The 18,927-nt window shown below is 41.2% G+C and overlaps 1 protein-coding gene across 3 annotated transcripts in view; it reads left to right on the top strand.

Moving 5' to 3' along the window:
* The window catches only part of GRIA1 (glutamate ionotropic receptor AMPA type subunit 1), a 242,069-nt gene that overhangs the window by 205,582 nt on the left and 17,560 nt on the right, over positions 1-18,927 (top strand). For all 3 annotated transcript variants that reach the window (XM_014071070.2, XM_014071071.2, XM_014071069.2), the window contains exons 12-13: positions 13,216-13,414; positions 14,351-14,598. In XM_014071070.2, the coding sequence (XP_013926545.1) occupies positions 13,216-13,414; positions 14,351-14,598 (447 nt within the window). The remainder of the gene's footprint in view (positions 1-13,215; positions 13,415-14,350; positions 14,599-18,927) is intronic.

Below are 18,927 nucleotides of genomic sequence, written 5' to 3'. Positions count from 1 at the left end.
AAAATAAAAAAGGAAAAGGAACAGCAATTAAACATGACAAAGAAAGCGAGATGATTATTTGGGCAAGAATTCTAGATCTACGCAGAAAAAGATACAATATGCAGATGGGATATTAAAATTCACACAGTGGGAATAAATATAGAAAGGGATCATTTGACAGAACAGTACAGATGACAGTCCTTTCACACGTAATGTGATTAACTCTTAGGAAAGAGATTTTCGCTCCAACATAATATGCAGCCGACTTTTTTAGCTTTACTCTGAAGCACACATCACACATTGGAATCATTTGGAACATCTTCCTCTACAAAATGCTACTTTTCACATGGAGAGCAATATAATATGAAGGATAGATGTTAGTGTGCTTCCTACTTTTCCTAATGTCTGAAGAAAGCAATGCAGTCATCAATCCAGAAAATGTTACCCAAGAAAAATAACCTTTCCAAACAACAATCGCCCTATACTAACAAAATTAAGTAAATTGGAGTTTTTCTGGAGAAGGATGCATAACAGCTGGATTTCATATCTGAAATTGCTCATGTCACCATGGATCAACTTCTCGTTCATTCTATCTTTGACTAAAAGCTTTTTACATCTACACTCTAGAGCAGGGGTGTCAGACTCAGGGCCTGCAGGCTGGATGTGTCATGTGTTGGCCATGCCAACCCCCGGTTTAGCGAAGGAGAAAAAGTCACGATACATCATGTGACGCTACGAATTTGACACCCCTGCTCCAGAGTATCCCTTGTCAGAAGCGATTACCTTTGAAGTTCCAAGCCAGAATGTATAGGTTTTGTATATACCTATTTTTATTTCAACTGCAGCTCTTTCAATTCTTTTTTTTCCCCTAACAACTTAATGTGCCTCCAATAACCACAGAGAAATATTTAATTATCAATCAAAGAAAGTTAAGGAAGAATGTGTGGACAGGTTTGTCAACTAACCAATATAATTTGCTTTTTTTTAAAGCAGCCGCTTCATGTACAAAAATCCTCATTCTTCTAGGCAAGAATATCAGAATTATAGTCCGCTAAAGTTCAGAGACTGGAATCCTGCTAATGCACAGAAACAGGAACATGAAGCACATGGGATATCCTATATAGTGTCTATATCACAATATACCGAGTCAGTTAAGATAGGGAGCCATCTGGCTAACCTGATTATTTCATCAAAAGAGGGTTTGGTGTCTTTTCTTTTCTCGCTCAAAGCATTAAGCTCCTCTGTGAACATCTACTATCTGTAATTACTACAGATATGACGTTAAATAAAAGGAGATATTCCTTCCTTCAGGTCAGAGGCACCATATCCAAAGTCAAGTTTTATGACACAACTATTCTGAAGTACTGAAAAGAACTGAAGATAATAATACCTATATTATTATCTAGAGCCAAGGTGGCGCAGTGGTTAAAAGCAGCACTGCAGGCTACTGCTAGATCAGCAGGTCAGCGGTTCAAATCTCACCGGCTCAGGGTTGACTCAGCCTTCCATCCTTCCGAGGTGGGTAAAATGAGGACCCAGATTGTTGGGGGCAATATGCTGACTCTCTGTAAACCGCTTAGAGAGGCCTGAAAGGCCTATGAAGCGGTATATAAGTCTACTGCTATTGCTATATACAAAGGAATATTCTTAATGTTCCATAAGTGATGGTTGACAAATAATCAGTTTGTCAATGGTGAAATCATATGGCTTAATAAAATATCAGTGTGCTGTTAGCAAAGGAAAATGATTTTCTCTTTGGAATATATTGCCATAGCTGAAATCACTTTCCAGGTACATGGACTAGGGTATTGATGGTGATGATAATGAGTATGGTGATAATGATAATGACAATGACTATAGATTCTCAATATCTTCATGTCCATAGCTGGTCTCATACAAAAGAAGCCAGCTAGGATATAATTACAAAGATGTTACTTGTTGCTGTTCTGTTATGCGAAGCCTAAAATATTGAGCCTTTTGTTTCTGAAAAGAGTAAATAGCAGCTATTCATTAATAGAGGATAAAGATAAAACAAGACTTTAGGACCATTTCTTGGATTTAAACTAAGCCTAGCTACACCTTTACCTAGAGACTCTTTTACATTGGCCAATCCTTGAAAAGAAGAGCTGCTTTTGCTCCTGTGAAGCATTGGGAGTCAACAAAGAACAAGGACATGTACAAGAATAAGTGGACAGAAACTGTCACCCTACTAGGTAGCCCAGACCAAGAAATTAATGCCACAGAAACATATTTTCACCAGCTCTTCTTATCCCTAAGCTTCTCATGCATTCTTCATCCCTGCAGAGTATCTTTTCGGGGAAATATCTCATCTTTGTATCGCCCATCCTAAAAGATTATGTGCTTTCCTGTTTAATTGATATTTTCGAGTGCTGATATTCATCTTCATCAGTTTTCTCAACCATTGATAACTTTCGGAAAAATTGGGGTAAATCTTCCAGGATTGTAATTAATTCACCAGATATTCTGGAAAAAATAGCCCAATACATTTGGAAGATGGTGTATCAGAATGACTGTTGTGCAGTATCTGAGTGTGGCTTATTTTTGTGTTAAAATTGTTCAATTATAAATAGAGTAGGGGTGGGGGTACTTGATCATGTCTCTATTCAGACCTTTATGCACATATATCCATTTCACTTTTCCTCAGAAATGACAATCTAATAGAACAAGCCATGTAATCCCTCTGTAACAGATCCACTGGGACTAAGGAATTAAGATGACTCAATGAAGTCTGGGATCAAATTAATAGCAACTGAACCAGTTTGAGCCAGCTTTAGAGAGAAAGAAAAGCTCTATAAATTGCAGCTGGAGGAAGCACCCATATACAGTTTGTCAGTTAAAGTGGCCTTAACAGCAAGCATGAAGACAGTCAATGTTAGGCAACTATTCTTATATGTAGTGTGTTATAAGTGCTTCTAAGTAACTGGCAAGGAGGGGGGGGAAATTCTGTAACCTTAGGGTTCTTTTGGATTCTTTCTGCCAAGAGCCCAGGGATCCCTGCAAGTTGTGCAAACCAATAAAGGATATATTGCTCCATCTATCTCCAAACATTTTGGTTCCTTATTTAAGTGGGCATTTTCACCACAACAGTAAGCAACCTGGTATCCTTCCCAAATACTTTTCTACAAGTAGTTTAATGGCTTAGGCACTAAGAAATGTTATTAATTTTCAGGTTTGATATAAAGTCAAATTATGCAGGTTTGTATGTGCTATGTTTGGATATGATTCAGGCATGTAATATATCAAAGGATAAAACAATGCATAGCGGTCTAGTTTTTTTTTAAAAAGAAAATTCTTCTGAGTGCAAAATTGCAACCCGCCACAATTCCTCTCAGAAGAAATACTTCCTTTAATTAAGGAGATTGTCCCATTTGCCATTTTTTTGTATGGGGAAATCATACTGTCATATTTCCCTGTCTATGATTAAAAAAATAATACTTTTAGATTATGTTTTTTGCAAGTTTGGGAAGACAAGATATTACTTAGAACAATCTTTCCCCAACATGACATATTTATATTCATCGGGATTTCCATTCCCAGAATTCCAAAGCATATCTACAGTGGCAGGAACTCTGAGAATTGCAGTCTCAATATATTTCAGGGGTCTAAAGTTAAAAATAACCATTTGTTTTATATATGTTGCAATATCAACAGACTTATATACCGCTTTACAGCCCTCTCTAAGCGATTTACACAGTCAGAATATCACCCCCAACAATCTGAGTCCTCATTTTAGCCACCTCAGAAGAATGGAAGGCTGAGTCTGCTGAGATTTGAACTGCCAAATTGCAGGCAGCTGGTACTCAGCAGAAGTAGCCTGAAGTACTGCCTCTAACCACTGTACCACCTTAGCTCAAGTAGTCCTCAGCTTATGATTACAGTTGGGACCAGAACTTCCTTCAGTAAGAAAGTGGTTGTTAACTGAATCATACCCAGTTTTATGTCCTTTCTGCCACAGTTATTAAACAAATCATTAAATCAATCACATAGTTGTTAACGAATTGGGCTTCACCCATTGACTTTACCTGTCAGAAGTCCCCTGGGAAGGCTGCACCTGGTGGTAACATGACCCCAGGATGCAGCAACTCTTGTCAATACATGCAAATTGCCAAGCTCCCAAATTTTAATCATGTGACCACATGGAGATACCACAACGATTACAAATGTGAGAATGGTCATAAGTTACTTTTTTTTTAGCAATATCATAACGTTAAATGGATGGTCATAAGTCTAGGATTTCCTGTATTCTCTTTTGGAGAAATCCATTGCTTTGGGGGAGGACAATCAGAAAATAGCCAAATCCAGAATATTTTGATTCTTTAGGACCTATTTGATGATCTGTTGAAATATTACAAAAAAACAGCTCTCTTTCTTGCATGACAATGAAAAGAGGTTCTGTGTTTTGCCTTAGCAAGGGGTTATTATGCAGGGCAGGCCACAGAGGACTAGAACTGTTCTCATTTGCCGTTCAAGTTGCCCTAACTTTATAATGTAACTTGACCTCCATTAAATTGCAGAACTGAATTGAAACACCCTTTCTGAAAGAGTGATTTGAGGTTTTGTTTATTTTTGGCAATTGAATTATTCTTGCAGGCTGAGAAAGTATAGAAGATTAAATACAAAAAAAAAAGTCCTAAGAGCCTCAACTCTGGACACAAAATGCCAGCCATTTAAAAATTACAAAGGCAGCATATAATTTGCACAGTTGGTAAGGTAGAAAGACTCAATATTGTAACAGGAATGGGTTTACCAGTCAGAGTTTCATCCTGATGCTACATTGTTCTTTTTTCACTTCCTTCACAAATCTGAAGAATAGAAAATAGCTACCTTGCTGTTATATTCTCTCAGACTTCACACTGAAGAATTCCCCTGCCTTGTTAATTTAATTTTTAAGGGGACCAGATAATGATAATCTTCATTTGTACCTGCCCCATCTATTTCACTAATATTTCTTCCATTCTTTCCCAATGATAATATTTCAGGGGCTAAACCGCAGGTTAACAATAACAACTTTGCATTTAACAAATGAATCATATTGTGCCTTAACCTGATTACATGATTTTTACATAAAGAAAATATAAGGGCTAGACACCCCTAAACATTTGAACTATAAAGTATCAGACCACATTTTAGACCCATCTATCCATAGAATAACACTAGGAATATTATCTGAAAATGTCAGACATTTGTTAAAGAGGGTTTTTTTCTCCTGAATCTTGTATATTTTTCTCAAAATTCAAAAAGGATGGTATTAACACTTGCAGTGAGAAAGATGGATTTCAATTCCCCCCTTTCAGACCAAGCTAAGAATCTTTCTTCTTCTCTATGTTAGCATAAATTATACTAGCATGAAATTTTCTCTCCTTACTGTTAATCCCTATCTTGACTCTTTCCAGTCCCTTCTGTCACTCCTCCTAGGTTATGGATAACAAAGCATAACCAATGTATTTACCTTGTAGATATCATTACACACTGTGAGCTTCAGGTGGGAAAGACAAATACCAATACACCTAAGAATGACTTAAGGCTTTCTCATTCATGTGCCAGAAAGGAAATTAAGGAACTCTTACATGGATATGGGAATATATATGCTTGCATTTATTTTCCTATTAGTTTGTCCAATGTATGTTGCAGGGCAGATTTTGCATGGTATTTCGTAGACTCCTTGGTTTTCTAGCTGGATTTTGTCTTTGGAGTTTTTTAAGATGTTGGCTATTTTTTGGTCACTGCTGAAGGCTAGCTTGATATTGTGCTTATGGAGAATTTTGCTGATTTTATCTGTGGTGCCTTTGATGTAAGGGAGGAGGGCGATGCCATTGTCCTGTTCTGTGTCTCAGTTCTTGGGGGGTGTCTCCTTTTGAATCCATAGGTTGGTAATTGTTTTTCTTTGGAATCTGTTGGAGATTAATACATTTGTGAGAGTGTGTAATTCAGTTTTCAGGTGGTCTTTGTCAGCTAGGCATTTGATTCTGGAGATGAGGGTCTTGGCTACAGAGTTGATCTGTGCAGGGTAGTGATGGGATTGTGTGTTTAGGTAGCGGTTGGTGTGTGTTTTTTCTGCTAGATGGTGTGTCCCAAGGAGCCATTGAGTTTTTTGTAGATTAGGACATCCAGAAAGGGAAGTTGGTTGTTAGCTTCTATTTCCATAGTGAATTGTATTTTGGGGTGTAGGCTGTTGAGATATGTGAGGAAGTTGTCCAGTTTTTCTTTCCCATGTGGCCAAATTACAAAAGTGTCATCTACATATCTAAGCCAGAGTTTGGATTTGTGTTCAGATTTATCTAAGGCGTTAGTTTCAAAATGTTCCATGTATAAGTTTGTGATGACAGGTGAGAGGGGTGATCCCATGGGTTCTCCTTCTATCTGTTTGTATCTTTATCCATTATGGATGAAGTATGTGTTGGTTGGGCAGTGGTTGGTCAGGTCCAGGATGTGCTTAGGGGGGTTGTATTTGTTTTGGATAGCTGTCAAGGCTTCTTTTATAGCACTTGGGTGAAGAGGGATATAACATCGAAGCCCATTGCCTACTGAGGCTTGACTTCCGGAGGCCAAACCCCCACCGTAGGGAGGAGGAACCGACCAGGTGGTTCCGCCCCAGGCGACTTATGGATCCTCTGAGGTTCCAGACGGAGCTTGGGGTTATTCCTGATACCCTCGCCCACAGTTCGGCGGAGACTCTGGCTGCCGCCTGGTACTCGGCGGCGTCGGAGTCTCTCGACCGGATTGCGCCACTACGGCCCCTCCGGGTCAGTGGATCCCGGAGAGTTCCCTGGTTCACCGAGGAACTCCGGGAGAAGAAACGCCGGAGGAGATGCCTAGAGCACCAGTGGAGGTCCGATAGGTCCGAGGCAAGCCGAGCACTCTTAACTACCTGCACCAAGGACTATGTCCGAGCATTAAGAGCTGCGAAAAGATCATATATTTCTTCCTTGGTCGCGTCCGCCGAGTCACGCCCAGCCGCCCTGTTCAGGATAACCCGCTCCCTCCTTAATAGGAGGGAGGCGGGAAACCCCTTGCAGGGTAGGGCTGAGGATTATGCTCAATTCTTGGCGGACAAAGTAGCTCGGCTTCGATCGGACCTGGACTCCACCGCAGTAGATCCAGCTGAGACGCAGGAGGATCATCTGTTACATCAGCTCTGGGTTGAGTTCCAGGAAGTTGCCTCAGGGGATGTGGACAAGGCCATTCGAGCTGTAAGTGCCTCCACTTGTATTCTGGACCCGTGTCCCTCCTGGCTGGTGGCTAACAGCAGGGAGGTGACACATGGCTGGATCCAGGCGGTTGTCACCGCCTCCCTTCGGGAGGGGCACTTCCCCGCCGTACTTAAAACGGCGGTGGTGAGACCCCTCCTGAAGAAGCCATCGTTAGATCCAGCCATTTTAAATAACTTTCGTCCTGTCTCCAACCTTCCCTTTATCGGGAAGGTTGTTGAGAAGGTGGTGGCCTTTCAGCTTCAACGGGCCTTGGAGGAAGCTAGTTACCTTGACCCCTTCCAGTCCGGCTTCAGGCCTGGTTACAGCACAGAAACCGCTTTGGTCGCATTGACCGATGATCTCTGGAGGGCCAGAGATGGAGGCTATGCGTCCATCCTGGTTCTCCTGGACCTCTCAGCGGCTTTCGATACCATCGACCATGGTATCCTTCTGCGACGACTGCGGGAGGTGGGAGTGGGAGGCACTGTTCTGCGGTGGTTCTCCTCCTACCTCTCGGACAGGTCGCAGTCGGTGTTAGTTGGGGGGCAGAGATCGTCCCTGAGGCCCCTAACATGTGGGGTACCCCAGGGTTCGGTCCTATCACCCCTACTATTTAACATATACATGAAACCGCTGGGCGAGATCATTCGGAGGCACGGGATAAAATACCACCAATATGCGGATGATACACAATTGTATCTGTCCGCCCCGTGCCAACTCAATGAAGCGGTGGACGTGATGAACCAGGGTCTGGAGGCCGTTAAGAACTGGATGAGTGCTAACAAACTGGTACTCAACCCGGATAAGACCGAGTGGCTGTTGTGTTTCCCCCCCAATAATTTGGCTAATACACCAACGCTTAGACTGGGGGGTCAAATTCTATACCCCTCAGATAGGGTCCGCAACTTAGGAGTCCTCCTGGATTCACAGCTGACTTTTGATCACCAGCTGTCGGCTGTGACCAGGGGGGCATTTGCCCAGGTTCGCCTGGTCCGCCAGTTGCGGCCCTACTTAGATCGGGGGGCTCTCACAGCAGTCACTCGAGCCCTTGTGATCTCTAGACTGGAATACTGCAATGGGCTCTACATGGGGTTGCCCCTGAAGTGCATCCGGCGACTACAGTTAGTCCAAAATGCAGCCGCGCGAGTGATAGTGGGCGCACCACGGTTCGCCCACGTTACACCTGTCCTCCGCGAGCTGCACTGGCTACCTGTTGGTCTCCGGGTGCGCTTCAGGATACTGATGACCATCTTTAAAGCACTCCATGGTAGTGGATCTGGGTACTTGAGAGACCGCCTTCTGCCGATTACCTCCCTAAATCGACCAATTAGATCGCACAGACTGGGCCTCCTCCGAATCCCATCCGCCAGTCAATACCGACTGGCGACCACGCGGAGGAGAGCCTTTTCTGTTGCTGCCCCGACCCTGTGGAACGAGCTCCCCATGGAGATCCGCACCCTCACCACTATCCAGACCTTCCGCGCAGCCCTCAAGATCTGGCTCTCCCAGCAGGCCTGGGGATAGGCTCCTAATTACCCGCCCGAGTGTTTGACTGTTGAATGAAAGTTGGGTTTTTATTACTTTTCTGTTGTTCACATATTGTTATGTTTTGACCTTGCACCTCCCCTTCCTTGTGGTTGTAAGCCGCCCTGAGTCCCCTCAGGGAAAAGGGCGGCATATAAATCCCAATAAATACCTAAATACCTAAACATCGAAGCTCATGAGTGGGTCACTGGGTTGTAGGTTTTGTTTCTTTATTGTTTCTATGAAGTGGAGTGAGTTTTGTACGTGTGAGGTGATGGATTCTGCGTAGGGTTGGAGCTGTTTGGCGAGGAATTTGGCAAGATTCTGTAGAGGTGAGCCTGTGGAGCTGACTATGGGTCTCTCTGGAGATGATTCTTTGCTGGATCTCTTCACTTATGGGAGAGGCTTTTATTTTGGATTTGGTGGTTTTTTCCAGGTAGGTGGTGGGGTCTATGTTTAGAGGTTTGTAAGCGGGGTCTTGGAGTAGCTGGGATAGTTTGGCTTGGTAGTCAGATTTGTTCATCACCACTGTGGTGTTACCTTTGTCTGCTGGGAGAATGGTTATGTTGTTGTCTTTCCTCAGGTTGGTGAGTGCGTTTTGTTCTTCTTGCTGTAAGTTGCTTCTGGGTGGGTTGCTGGAGCAAAGGACGTTGGTGACTGCAAGTCTGATTTTATTGGCTTCATTTGGGTTGATTTTGATGAGTGTAGCTTCAACTCCACATATGATGTCTTCAGAGGGGATGTGTTTAGGGGCGACTGCAAAGTTGAATCCTCTGGAAATGACATTGGTTTCAGCTGTGGTGAGGGTTCTGTCTGATATGTTGTGTACTGTTAGTTTCATGAGTTGCTGTGGAGCGGGGTTGTGCTTCTGTTGTTTTTCTAGTCTGTAGTGTTTGTTGGTGTGTGTGTCTGCCTCTATTTCGGCTCTCCAGAGGGCTAGTTGTTTGGATTTGTCCCAGAGTACTGGGTAGATTTTGTTGCTGAGTTTGAGGTGAAGAGTGAATAGGTGTCGGTTGGTTTGGTCTATTAGGAACCTTTTTCTGTGGAGTTCATTTCTGATTAGGGCTAATTCAGTTCTTTTCAGGATCCTTTCAGTGGCTGAGTTTTTAGAATGGAATTTTAGTTGGAAGCATGTGAGAATCAGGCTTTTGTCTTGGCAGTTGCGTAGGAATGTGAGGTCACATAAGATAGTAGCTCTTCGTACTTCAAGTTTCTTGTAGGTTCTGGTGAGCAGGAAGGTTTCCTCTGCCATCTTTCTATAAATCTTGGTGTGTGTGTCTGTGTGTGTGTGTGTGTGTGTGTGTGTGTGTGTGTGTGTGTAGTGCTGGCTTTGTTTCAGTAAGTGGATTGATTGTATCATGATTGGTAGATTGGTGCTGATTGGTGCTGGCTGTATGTTAGTGTGCCCTGCAACATACATAAGACAAACTAACAGGAGAATAAATGCACACACCGCAGAACACAAGAACGCAATAAGAAAAAAAGAAAAAAAATCCTCCCTTTTCCAGCACCTTAAAGCTACAGAACATGAAATTGATTTTAAAGGAACCAAATTAATCTCCAAAACTGAACACTTCAACAAGAGAATAATTATGGAAGCTATCGAAATAGAGAAATACCACCACAACATGAATAGACGTGATGATACCTCTCACCTACCAGACATCTGGAAACCAGCCTTAGTCAACAAACGAGCCCCACCCACCACCCAGGCCATTACAGAACAAAACAACAATGGACACAAAGCCAGCACCAATCAGCACCAATCTACCAATCATATTACAACTACACAGCCAGTCAATCCACTTACTGAAACAAAACCAGCACTCCACACACACGTGTGTGTGTGTGTGTGTGTGTGTGTGTGTGTGTGTGTGCGCGCGCGCGCGCACGCGCTGATAAAGGAAGACAGCCTGTGGCTTAGTGGCTAATATGTAACACAGCCCAGGTTCAATTCCCAGTAAGAGTATGGCTAGCTGATGATGAGAGCTAAATAGCTTGAAATAGATCTATACTAGTCTCCCTTTATTTATTTATCAGCACAAATACTATATATATATATATATATATATATATATATATATATATATATATATATATATATATATATATATATGTGTGTGTGTGTGTGTGTGTGTGTGTGTGTGTGTGTGTGTGTGTGTGTGTGTGTGTGTGTGTGTGTGTGTGTGTGTGTGTTGTGTGTGTGTGTTTTGCATTTGTGTTGCATTTGTGCTGATAAATAAATAAAGGGAGACTAGTATAGATCTATTTCAAGCTGTTTAGCTCTCATCAACTAGGCATATCCTTACTGGGAATCGAACGTCAGCTATATTACCTATCAGGCAATTGTATTAGCCACTAAGCCATAGGCTCTCCTCCTTTATCAGCTAAGCTAGGGAAATAGGTATGTATTGTGTCAAGAGAATAATTGGATAAAGGAGAAGAGCCTGTGGCTTAGTGGCTAATACAACTGCCTGATATGTAATACAGCCCAGGTTCGACTCCCAGTAAGGGTGTGGCTAGCTGATGAGAGCTAAATAGCTTGAAATAGATCTATACTAGTCTCTATTTATTTATCAGCACAAATGCAACACAAATGTAACAAAGCCAACATAAAAAAATGTCTGCCTGGATGGCTCCTAGGGTGAGCCGAAAGACAGAAAAGGGAAGCAGTATGCTCCCTCCCATATTTCGGCATACCAGGGGTTGTGACACAATACATACATACATACATACATACATACATACATACATACGTACGTACGTACGTACGTACGTACGTACGTACATACGTACGTACATATAGCATTTGTGTTGATAAATAAATAAAGGGAGACTAGTATAGATCTATTTCATGCTATTTAGCTCTTATCAGCTAGCCATACCCTTACTGGGATTCGAACCTGGGCTGTTTTTACATGCTAGGCAGTTGTATTAGCCTCTAAGACACCAGATCTCCTCCCTTATCAGCTGAGCCAAGGAAATAATTAAGTGTTATATCAAAGCACCTGCTATGCCCAAATGTGCAACACAAAAATGGTTTTCTGCATATATATCACATTTAGAAAGATAGATGCTATTTGAACTGCATCCTTTAATCTTCCAGAGCAAATATTGGGGGGGAAAATAGGCCTGTAATTTGCAATGCTGGTTAGGGTGTATCATTAGGACTATAAGGTAGCATTCTCCACGAAGTACATTTTACTGAATTTAATAGGATTTTACCTTTTTGAAAGATATCATAAATGACCCTACACATCATTTGGAACTCATTTTCCAACTTTCAATAAAGCTAAAGCATGCAGTGGGGTGGGGGGACAGGGAGGAACCTATGGGTGAAATTATTTTGATTTGCTGGGCTCTTTAAACATAGTATTTTTTCTTCACTTTGCCCTAGAGACAACCAACATAATGGTTGCGTCACACTTTCCCTTTCTGTAAACTGTACCTTCTGCCAGATAAAGAAGCTAGAATAAGATCTTTCCCAAATGTTAAAATATATAGGTTTCTTTCCAATAAATCTATAGAACTGTAGGTAGTTACCGGTACTTTCTTTAATGTGTGAGATTTCCACTACAAAGCAAGGAAGTTGAAATTCCACCACTCTGTTTCTTGTTTTTTTTTAAATAGACCATTCTTCTTTTTACACTATAAAGCTATCTTGTTACTCATTTTTAAATGGGTTGAGCTGAAGGCCTATAGAGATTTTTTTTCTTGCCACACATATACATAATATAGTCTCACTTCAGTTTTACAAAGAAATTCAGTACTTCAGTCCCTGTTCTCCCTAATTTTACTTATATTAACCATATCTATTGCACTGGACAAAAAAGTAGTATCAATGTGCTAACTAAATTTCATATGTCCATAAGCATATATATGTGATATTACGTATCTCATTTTTTCTGCAACACAGAGGCAAGACTTTCATGCTGGTCAGTGCAAATGGTCTTCCTTTTATCATATTGTGATAACAAAACCCCCATTCTGTTCTTCCATTGTTTCATTTTTCGTATGATGATTTTCTGCATTTTATGATCTATCTGCAGTGGCAAATTGAGGATGATGGAGATAAATGTCAGTTAGTCTTTTTAAAAACCCTCTATTTTTCTTCCAACAATGTATTTCTTCCATGTTCTATATTAATGGTGTCCTAGTAGGTAATTGATAATAGAGAATGTATAGAGATTAAGTTATTAGTGAAGCTAACTGGCAGCTGTTAATGTAGGTCTAGCTAATTCTTCATTCTCATTTAGGCCAAGAGCTAATTGTGAATGCTGCTTACCAAGAATTCATTCATTCCTGAGTTTTATAGGTTGCAATCTGAAAGGACTCTAAATGGCTGTCGTTCCCATCTTAAAACAGGATTAACATACAAAATATAATAACAGTATAATAAAATAATTATTTCATTAGTGCTTCTGTGGAAACAGATTCTGCATATTATCCTTCTTATTTTCTTTTCTCACCATATCTTTTGTTGCATTTTCTTTTTCGGTAGATCCCTGTCTGGACGCATAGTTGGTGGAGTTTGGTGGTTTTTTACTTTGATCATCATTTCATCTTATACAGCCAATTTAGCTGCATTTTTAACAGTAGAGAGGATGGTGTCTCCCATAGAGAGCGCAGAAGACTTGGCCAAGCAAACAGAGATTGCTTATGGGACTTTGGATGGTGGTTCTACTAAAGAATTCTTTCGGGTAAGAGAAATTAGTTCTGATTTTCATGTACAAAAGCAAGACTTGTGCTAGCCCAGGAAATATAGCCCATCTGCCAGTTACCATAAATACCCTTGAAACATGGAGTAATTATATGCTTCCACAGATTACTGAGTAATTACACTTAGCAGCATCAAAAGTAATTACCCTGTGACTTGTAGCTCAGGTTTAGAGAATAATAAATACTTAGTTAGCTCTGTAATTTAATGGCACCATTTACAATATGCAAATATATTTAAGTAATTCAACAGTGGCTTACATACCAAGCTACCAAAAGTACACTTCTTTTCTGTGGTCTAGTTTCTTCTGTCTCTCACTTCTCTCTAATGTTTCCTTCAGTCTTCCTGCTCAAGTCTGTGGATTGCAGTACAGTTCTGTTGCTTTTATTCTCAGTCCGATGAGTTTGACTAATACGGAGTCAGACTATTTCAGTGTTGTCTATTCCAAGTGGCAGTTGTTTTCCAGAAGGCTTTCCTATACCAATATCCTTTAAACACCAGAGATTTGAGGAATTCAAATTGAAACACCTGATTTGCATGCTTTCCCTTTTGCCACTAAATTACATTTCCTTTTTAGGATTAGAATTTAGCAAATGTGCTACCACTTCCAACATAATTCCTAGAATCTAGCTTTCACAAAAGCTTTTAAGTTTTAAATTATTTTTTCTTCTATCTCCCTTCTGCTTAAGGTAATTTTTATTCCATAAAATGTGCCAGTGAATGGCACCAATTCATACAATCCATCCATTTCTCTGTTCACCTCTATAAACCAGCCCCTAATTTGAGTAATATCCTTTCTTTAGCTGTGCACCGTGTAGGCACACACAGCCCAACAAATTTGTGTCTTCCTTGGTGTATGAATCTCTGCTCTGTGTATTAACGCATGCTAAGAGCAGCGGATTTATGCTATTCTGGACAGAGATCTAAAATAGCGGTTTTTGAGAAGATGTGGACGTACATGAAGTCAGCTGAGCCCTCTGTTTTCGTGCCGACAACAGAAGAGGGGATGAAGCGTGTGAGGAGATCCAAAGGGAAGTATGCCTACCTGCTAGAGTCCACCATGAATGAGTACATTGAACAGCGAAAACCATGTGACACCATGAAGGTGGGAGGTAACTTGGATTCCAAAGGCTATGGCATTGCAACGCCAAAAGGTTCACCGCTGAGGTAGGTAGATTGAATGTGTTGCTTCTTTCCCTTCATCCCCAGCAATTGATGCATCCATAAACATGCTGCTAATTTTCATTACCACAGTATAGCTAATAAAACTGGGGGCGGAAGAAAAATGGAAAAGTAATTATGAGCAGGGAAGTTTACTGCCAGACTGCTTCTAAATGGTGATAGGACTTCCAGGATTCCTGAATGCTGTAGCCTCACTCCTATATTTGTTTCTTTGCTAAATGGGCCCAAACTGTAAGAACAAAAGAAATTTGTGACAACCTGGCTATTGCTTAATGGGGCATTATTTTGATATAATGTGATTGTTTTCTGGTGTGCATGCCAATCGTGTAATATATTTTATATCTCTTCTTTGGTTAAAGAGATTCTAGTATAAAAAATATTTAGGTATGTGCATGTCTGAGCAAAGAAATACAAATCTATATAGGACAACTAAATGGAAAAGCTAAGTGTTTTCCTGCTAGGTAGACAACAAATGGATGAAAGGGCAATTATCTCCATTAGCTGCTGATAGAACCTAGTTAATAACATGTACTGTATGCAAAGGTTGCAAAAAAGATGTTATGTTGTCCATAAAACTGTAGACAGAATGTAGCTCCCACAATCATAGCATACAAAATGCAAGTGGCTCAGCAAAAGAAAAGATTACAAGGATCCACCAGCCACCAAGACAGAAAAGACAATAGCTATGCAGAGAAAGTCTGTAGATAGGATTACGAAGAAGGTAGGGATGCAGGAATCCACCACCACTTTAGGTATGCAAAGAACACATACCCCATAGTATTAACCACAAAATATAATAATATAACAAATACGTTTGGATCTTCTCACTACAAACAAGATACTCAGTGAGGGAAAGACAAGAACTGCCAGGAAAAAAAATCAAGGTATAGATATGAGCCTGGAGATTGAACAAGGAACAAAATAGCTAGATGTGATTTGCAATGTTCATTTTCAATGTAAATCCTAAATGTATATTAAAATATTTTCTTTTTTCCTTTAAAGATGCAAATACACATAGTATACCCAACCACAGAAAGAGAAAGAAAGAAAGAAAGAAAGAAAGAGAGAAAGAAAGAGAGAGAGAGAGAAATGCTACTGTTGATTTCATCTTCTTTTTCAAAATGTCCTTCTGATATGTCAATAGAGTGAGACAGAATAATAAGTTAGACATATTTGTTCTTGATTTACTTTCCAGTTCAATAGAAGCAACCAGAAGGGAACATTTTGCTTTTCCATTGGATCAAATGGTGCTTTTTAAATATACATATGGCCTCAGTTTCTGTCTCATTATGTTTTGTTATTTGTGGTCATTTTAACTGTTTATCTAATGCTATATGCTCTTCAGACAACTTCTGGCATCTATTCCACTATCTGGAAATACCCAAGAATTGCATCTTATTTTGTAACTGACTGACTGTTCCATCCAAGTCAGTATAAATTTAACCATTGAAGTCAATCGGATCATAATGTTATATGTAAGGTATCCATTTTACAAATGATTCCCCAGATGTAATGGATCATTTAGGCAGAATCTATGGACATCAGCGATTATTGATTTCAGGTCCTTCTCACATTTCTAACTAGTTTATATTAAATAATGTAATGTCCCATCATAGGATAATGTTTAAGTGCAGATTATTCATTAATTAATTAAGCTGATGTGTTAACATCTGAAGACCTAATTTCAAATTGGAATCATGAGAAATCATACAATTCAATATATGACTTTGTTGTCTTCATCCAGTATGAAAACAATGGGCATATCTAGCACGGGAAGAGGCTGAAATAATGTATCTAATTCTACGGAAACATCCATAGCATCCTAGATGAAACCATAACTATCAAAGAGTGGCTGCATATTAAAATCTTCCCTGACTACTTCCATCATTGCAACCTCTTGGATTGCAATGGGTTCGGATTGTTTGGTCAGTGCCATTTTTCTCAAACTATCCTGGGAAATGCCTATTGTTGAAGCATTCTACTGATTCCCAACTTTTATATCATCACAAGCTACAGTTCTAGATTAAGGACTGATCAGGCTGCATGCATGAAATTTACAGATAATTCTATACCTGCTCATTTAGAAATAGGTTCTACAGCTTCTAGTTGCTTATTCTTTGGTAAGGTTTCTTCTTATTGATATTTTTTGTCCCTCTCCATGGATCTCCTTCCCAACTGGAAATGAAGTGGCTATGAAAGACAAGGCAACACAACCCGCTCGGCATGTAGAAACAGCAAAAGAAGAGAGGAGTTACAAGCGGGGCTTTTCAAACAGCCGAACTCTTCTCCTGTCCCTTTCTTTTGCTGTTTGAACAAGCCGTGTGGGTTGTGCTCCCTTTTCTTTCACAGCCACCTCGTTTCCAATTGGGGGAGGGAGGAAGAAATTGATTTTTTCCATCCCTCTCCATGGATCCCCACCCCAATTGGAAATGAGCTGGCTACGAAAGACAAGGGAGTGTGATCCGCACTGCATGTACAAACAGCAAAAGAAAGAACAGGAGAGGAGTTCCACGCGGGGCTTTTCAAACAGCCAAACTCCTCTCCTGTCCCTTTCTTTTGCTGTTTGAACAAGTCGCATGGGTTGCACTCCCTTGTCCCAGCTGCCCCGCTGTTTTCCAAGGCATGGAGCGATTCCGGAGCCCATCCGTCACCACCATGGAAAACATAAGCCCGCACGCACAGCCTGCACAATTACAGCCCCGGAGAGTGGAGACTCTCGGAAGGAAGCCAGAGGCAGTGGGGCAGCCGGGTCCCTCGCCCTCAGAGGGAGGAAGGGCCAGTTGGGAGAGGGGCTTTGGTCCTGCTGCCTCTGGTGGACAAAGCTTTACTGGCCTGCGGCGAAGATTCCGTCCCTCATCCTGGAGCCTTCAGAACTTGTTCTCATTTGCCCGGGCTTGTAGAGGCTTCACTTTCCGGACCTGTAATTGTGCAGGCTGTGTGTGTGCACATATGTTTTCCATGGGGGTCATGGATGGGCTCTGGAGTTGCTCCATGGCGTGGGGCCGTGGCTGGAACACGAGGAACGTGAGGGGGACCAGCGAGGCCTTGTCCTTCTGAAAAGTACCTGTCCCCAAAGAGGGCAGATGTGGTGGCATTGGTCTTGGGATGTTCTGCGGAGCCCCCCAGGGAAGAACGGCGCTGCCAGGTACTTTTAACCATATATTTTGCTCCTATGTCTGCAGAATGCTGCAAAAAACACTCAACAAGGTGACCACAGTGTGTGTGTGTGTGTGTGTGTGTGTGTGTGTGTGTGTGTGTGTGATAGAGACAGACAGACAGACAAAGGCACAGAGAGATGGAGGGAATGAGAGACAGACACAGAGGGAGGGAGGAGAGAGATACACAGAGAGAGAGAGACAGACATAGAGAGAGAATCATATAGAGAGACACAGAGGGAGGGAAGAAGGGAGGGAGGGAGAGGCAAAGAGCCACACACACACACACATACACACACAGAGAGAGAGAGACAGACAGACAGACTCACACAGAGAAAGAGAAAGAGAAAAAAGGAAGAAATAAATAAAAAAGAAAAAGAGTGAGAGAGAGATGAAAGAAAAAAAGAAAAAAGGGACTGAGAGACAAAAGGAAGGAAAGAGAGAGAGAGAAAGAGCGAAAGAGAGAAAGAGAGAAAGAAAGAAAGAAAGAAAGAAAGAAAGAAAGAAAGAAAGAAAGAAAGAAAGAAAGAAAGAAAACACATGGCCGGCAAGCCACTCCCACCAGTTTACATGGCCGGCAAGCCACTCCCACAAAGGAGGCCACACCCATAGAGTAGGTTCCACAAATTTTTGAAACTCACCACTGGTTTGGCTTGGGGGCATGGCAGAGGAAGGATACTGTAAAATCTCCATTCCCTAACCACTCCAGGGGAAGGTTACTGCAAAATCTCCATTTCCTCCTGATCAGCTGGGACTCTGGAGGCAAAGAATAGATGGAGGTGGGGCCAGTCAGAGGTGGCATTTACCGGTTCTCCGAACTACTCAAAATTTCCGCTACCGATTCTGCAGAACTGGTCAGAACCTACTGAATACCACCTCTGATCTGTATGTCATCTAGGAATTATTAGGATGTTTTGAAGCATAGATCTAAGAACTCTACTCACCAAGATTTTTAATTTTAATGATATTTGGAATCTAATTGCTAAATGTATGGATAATACTTGGCCAGAATTCTTTTGTATTAGAAAAATATCACTTCCTTCACTTTTACTTTAGCAAAGTGAAACTCTAAAAGTTTCTCACACAATGTAACCTTTATATAATGCTCTTTTGAAGTTATTACTAAATTTCTAGATATTATTAATAGCTGGCTCAATGG

The sequence above is a fragment of the Thamnophis sirtalis genome, unplaced genomic scaffold (genome assembly GCF_051295495.1).
Source record: "Thamnophis sirtalis isolate CommonGarterSnake01/CBP01778 unplaced genomic scaffold, rThaSir2_p1.2 scaffold_3, whole genome shotgun sequence".
NCBI lineage: Eukaryota > Metazoa > Chordata > Lepidosauria > Squamata > Natricidae > Thamnophis > Thamnophis sirtalis.
Note: the sequence above shows the minus strand (reverse complement) of the source record. Positions and strands in the feature narration are given on the sequence as shown.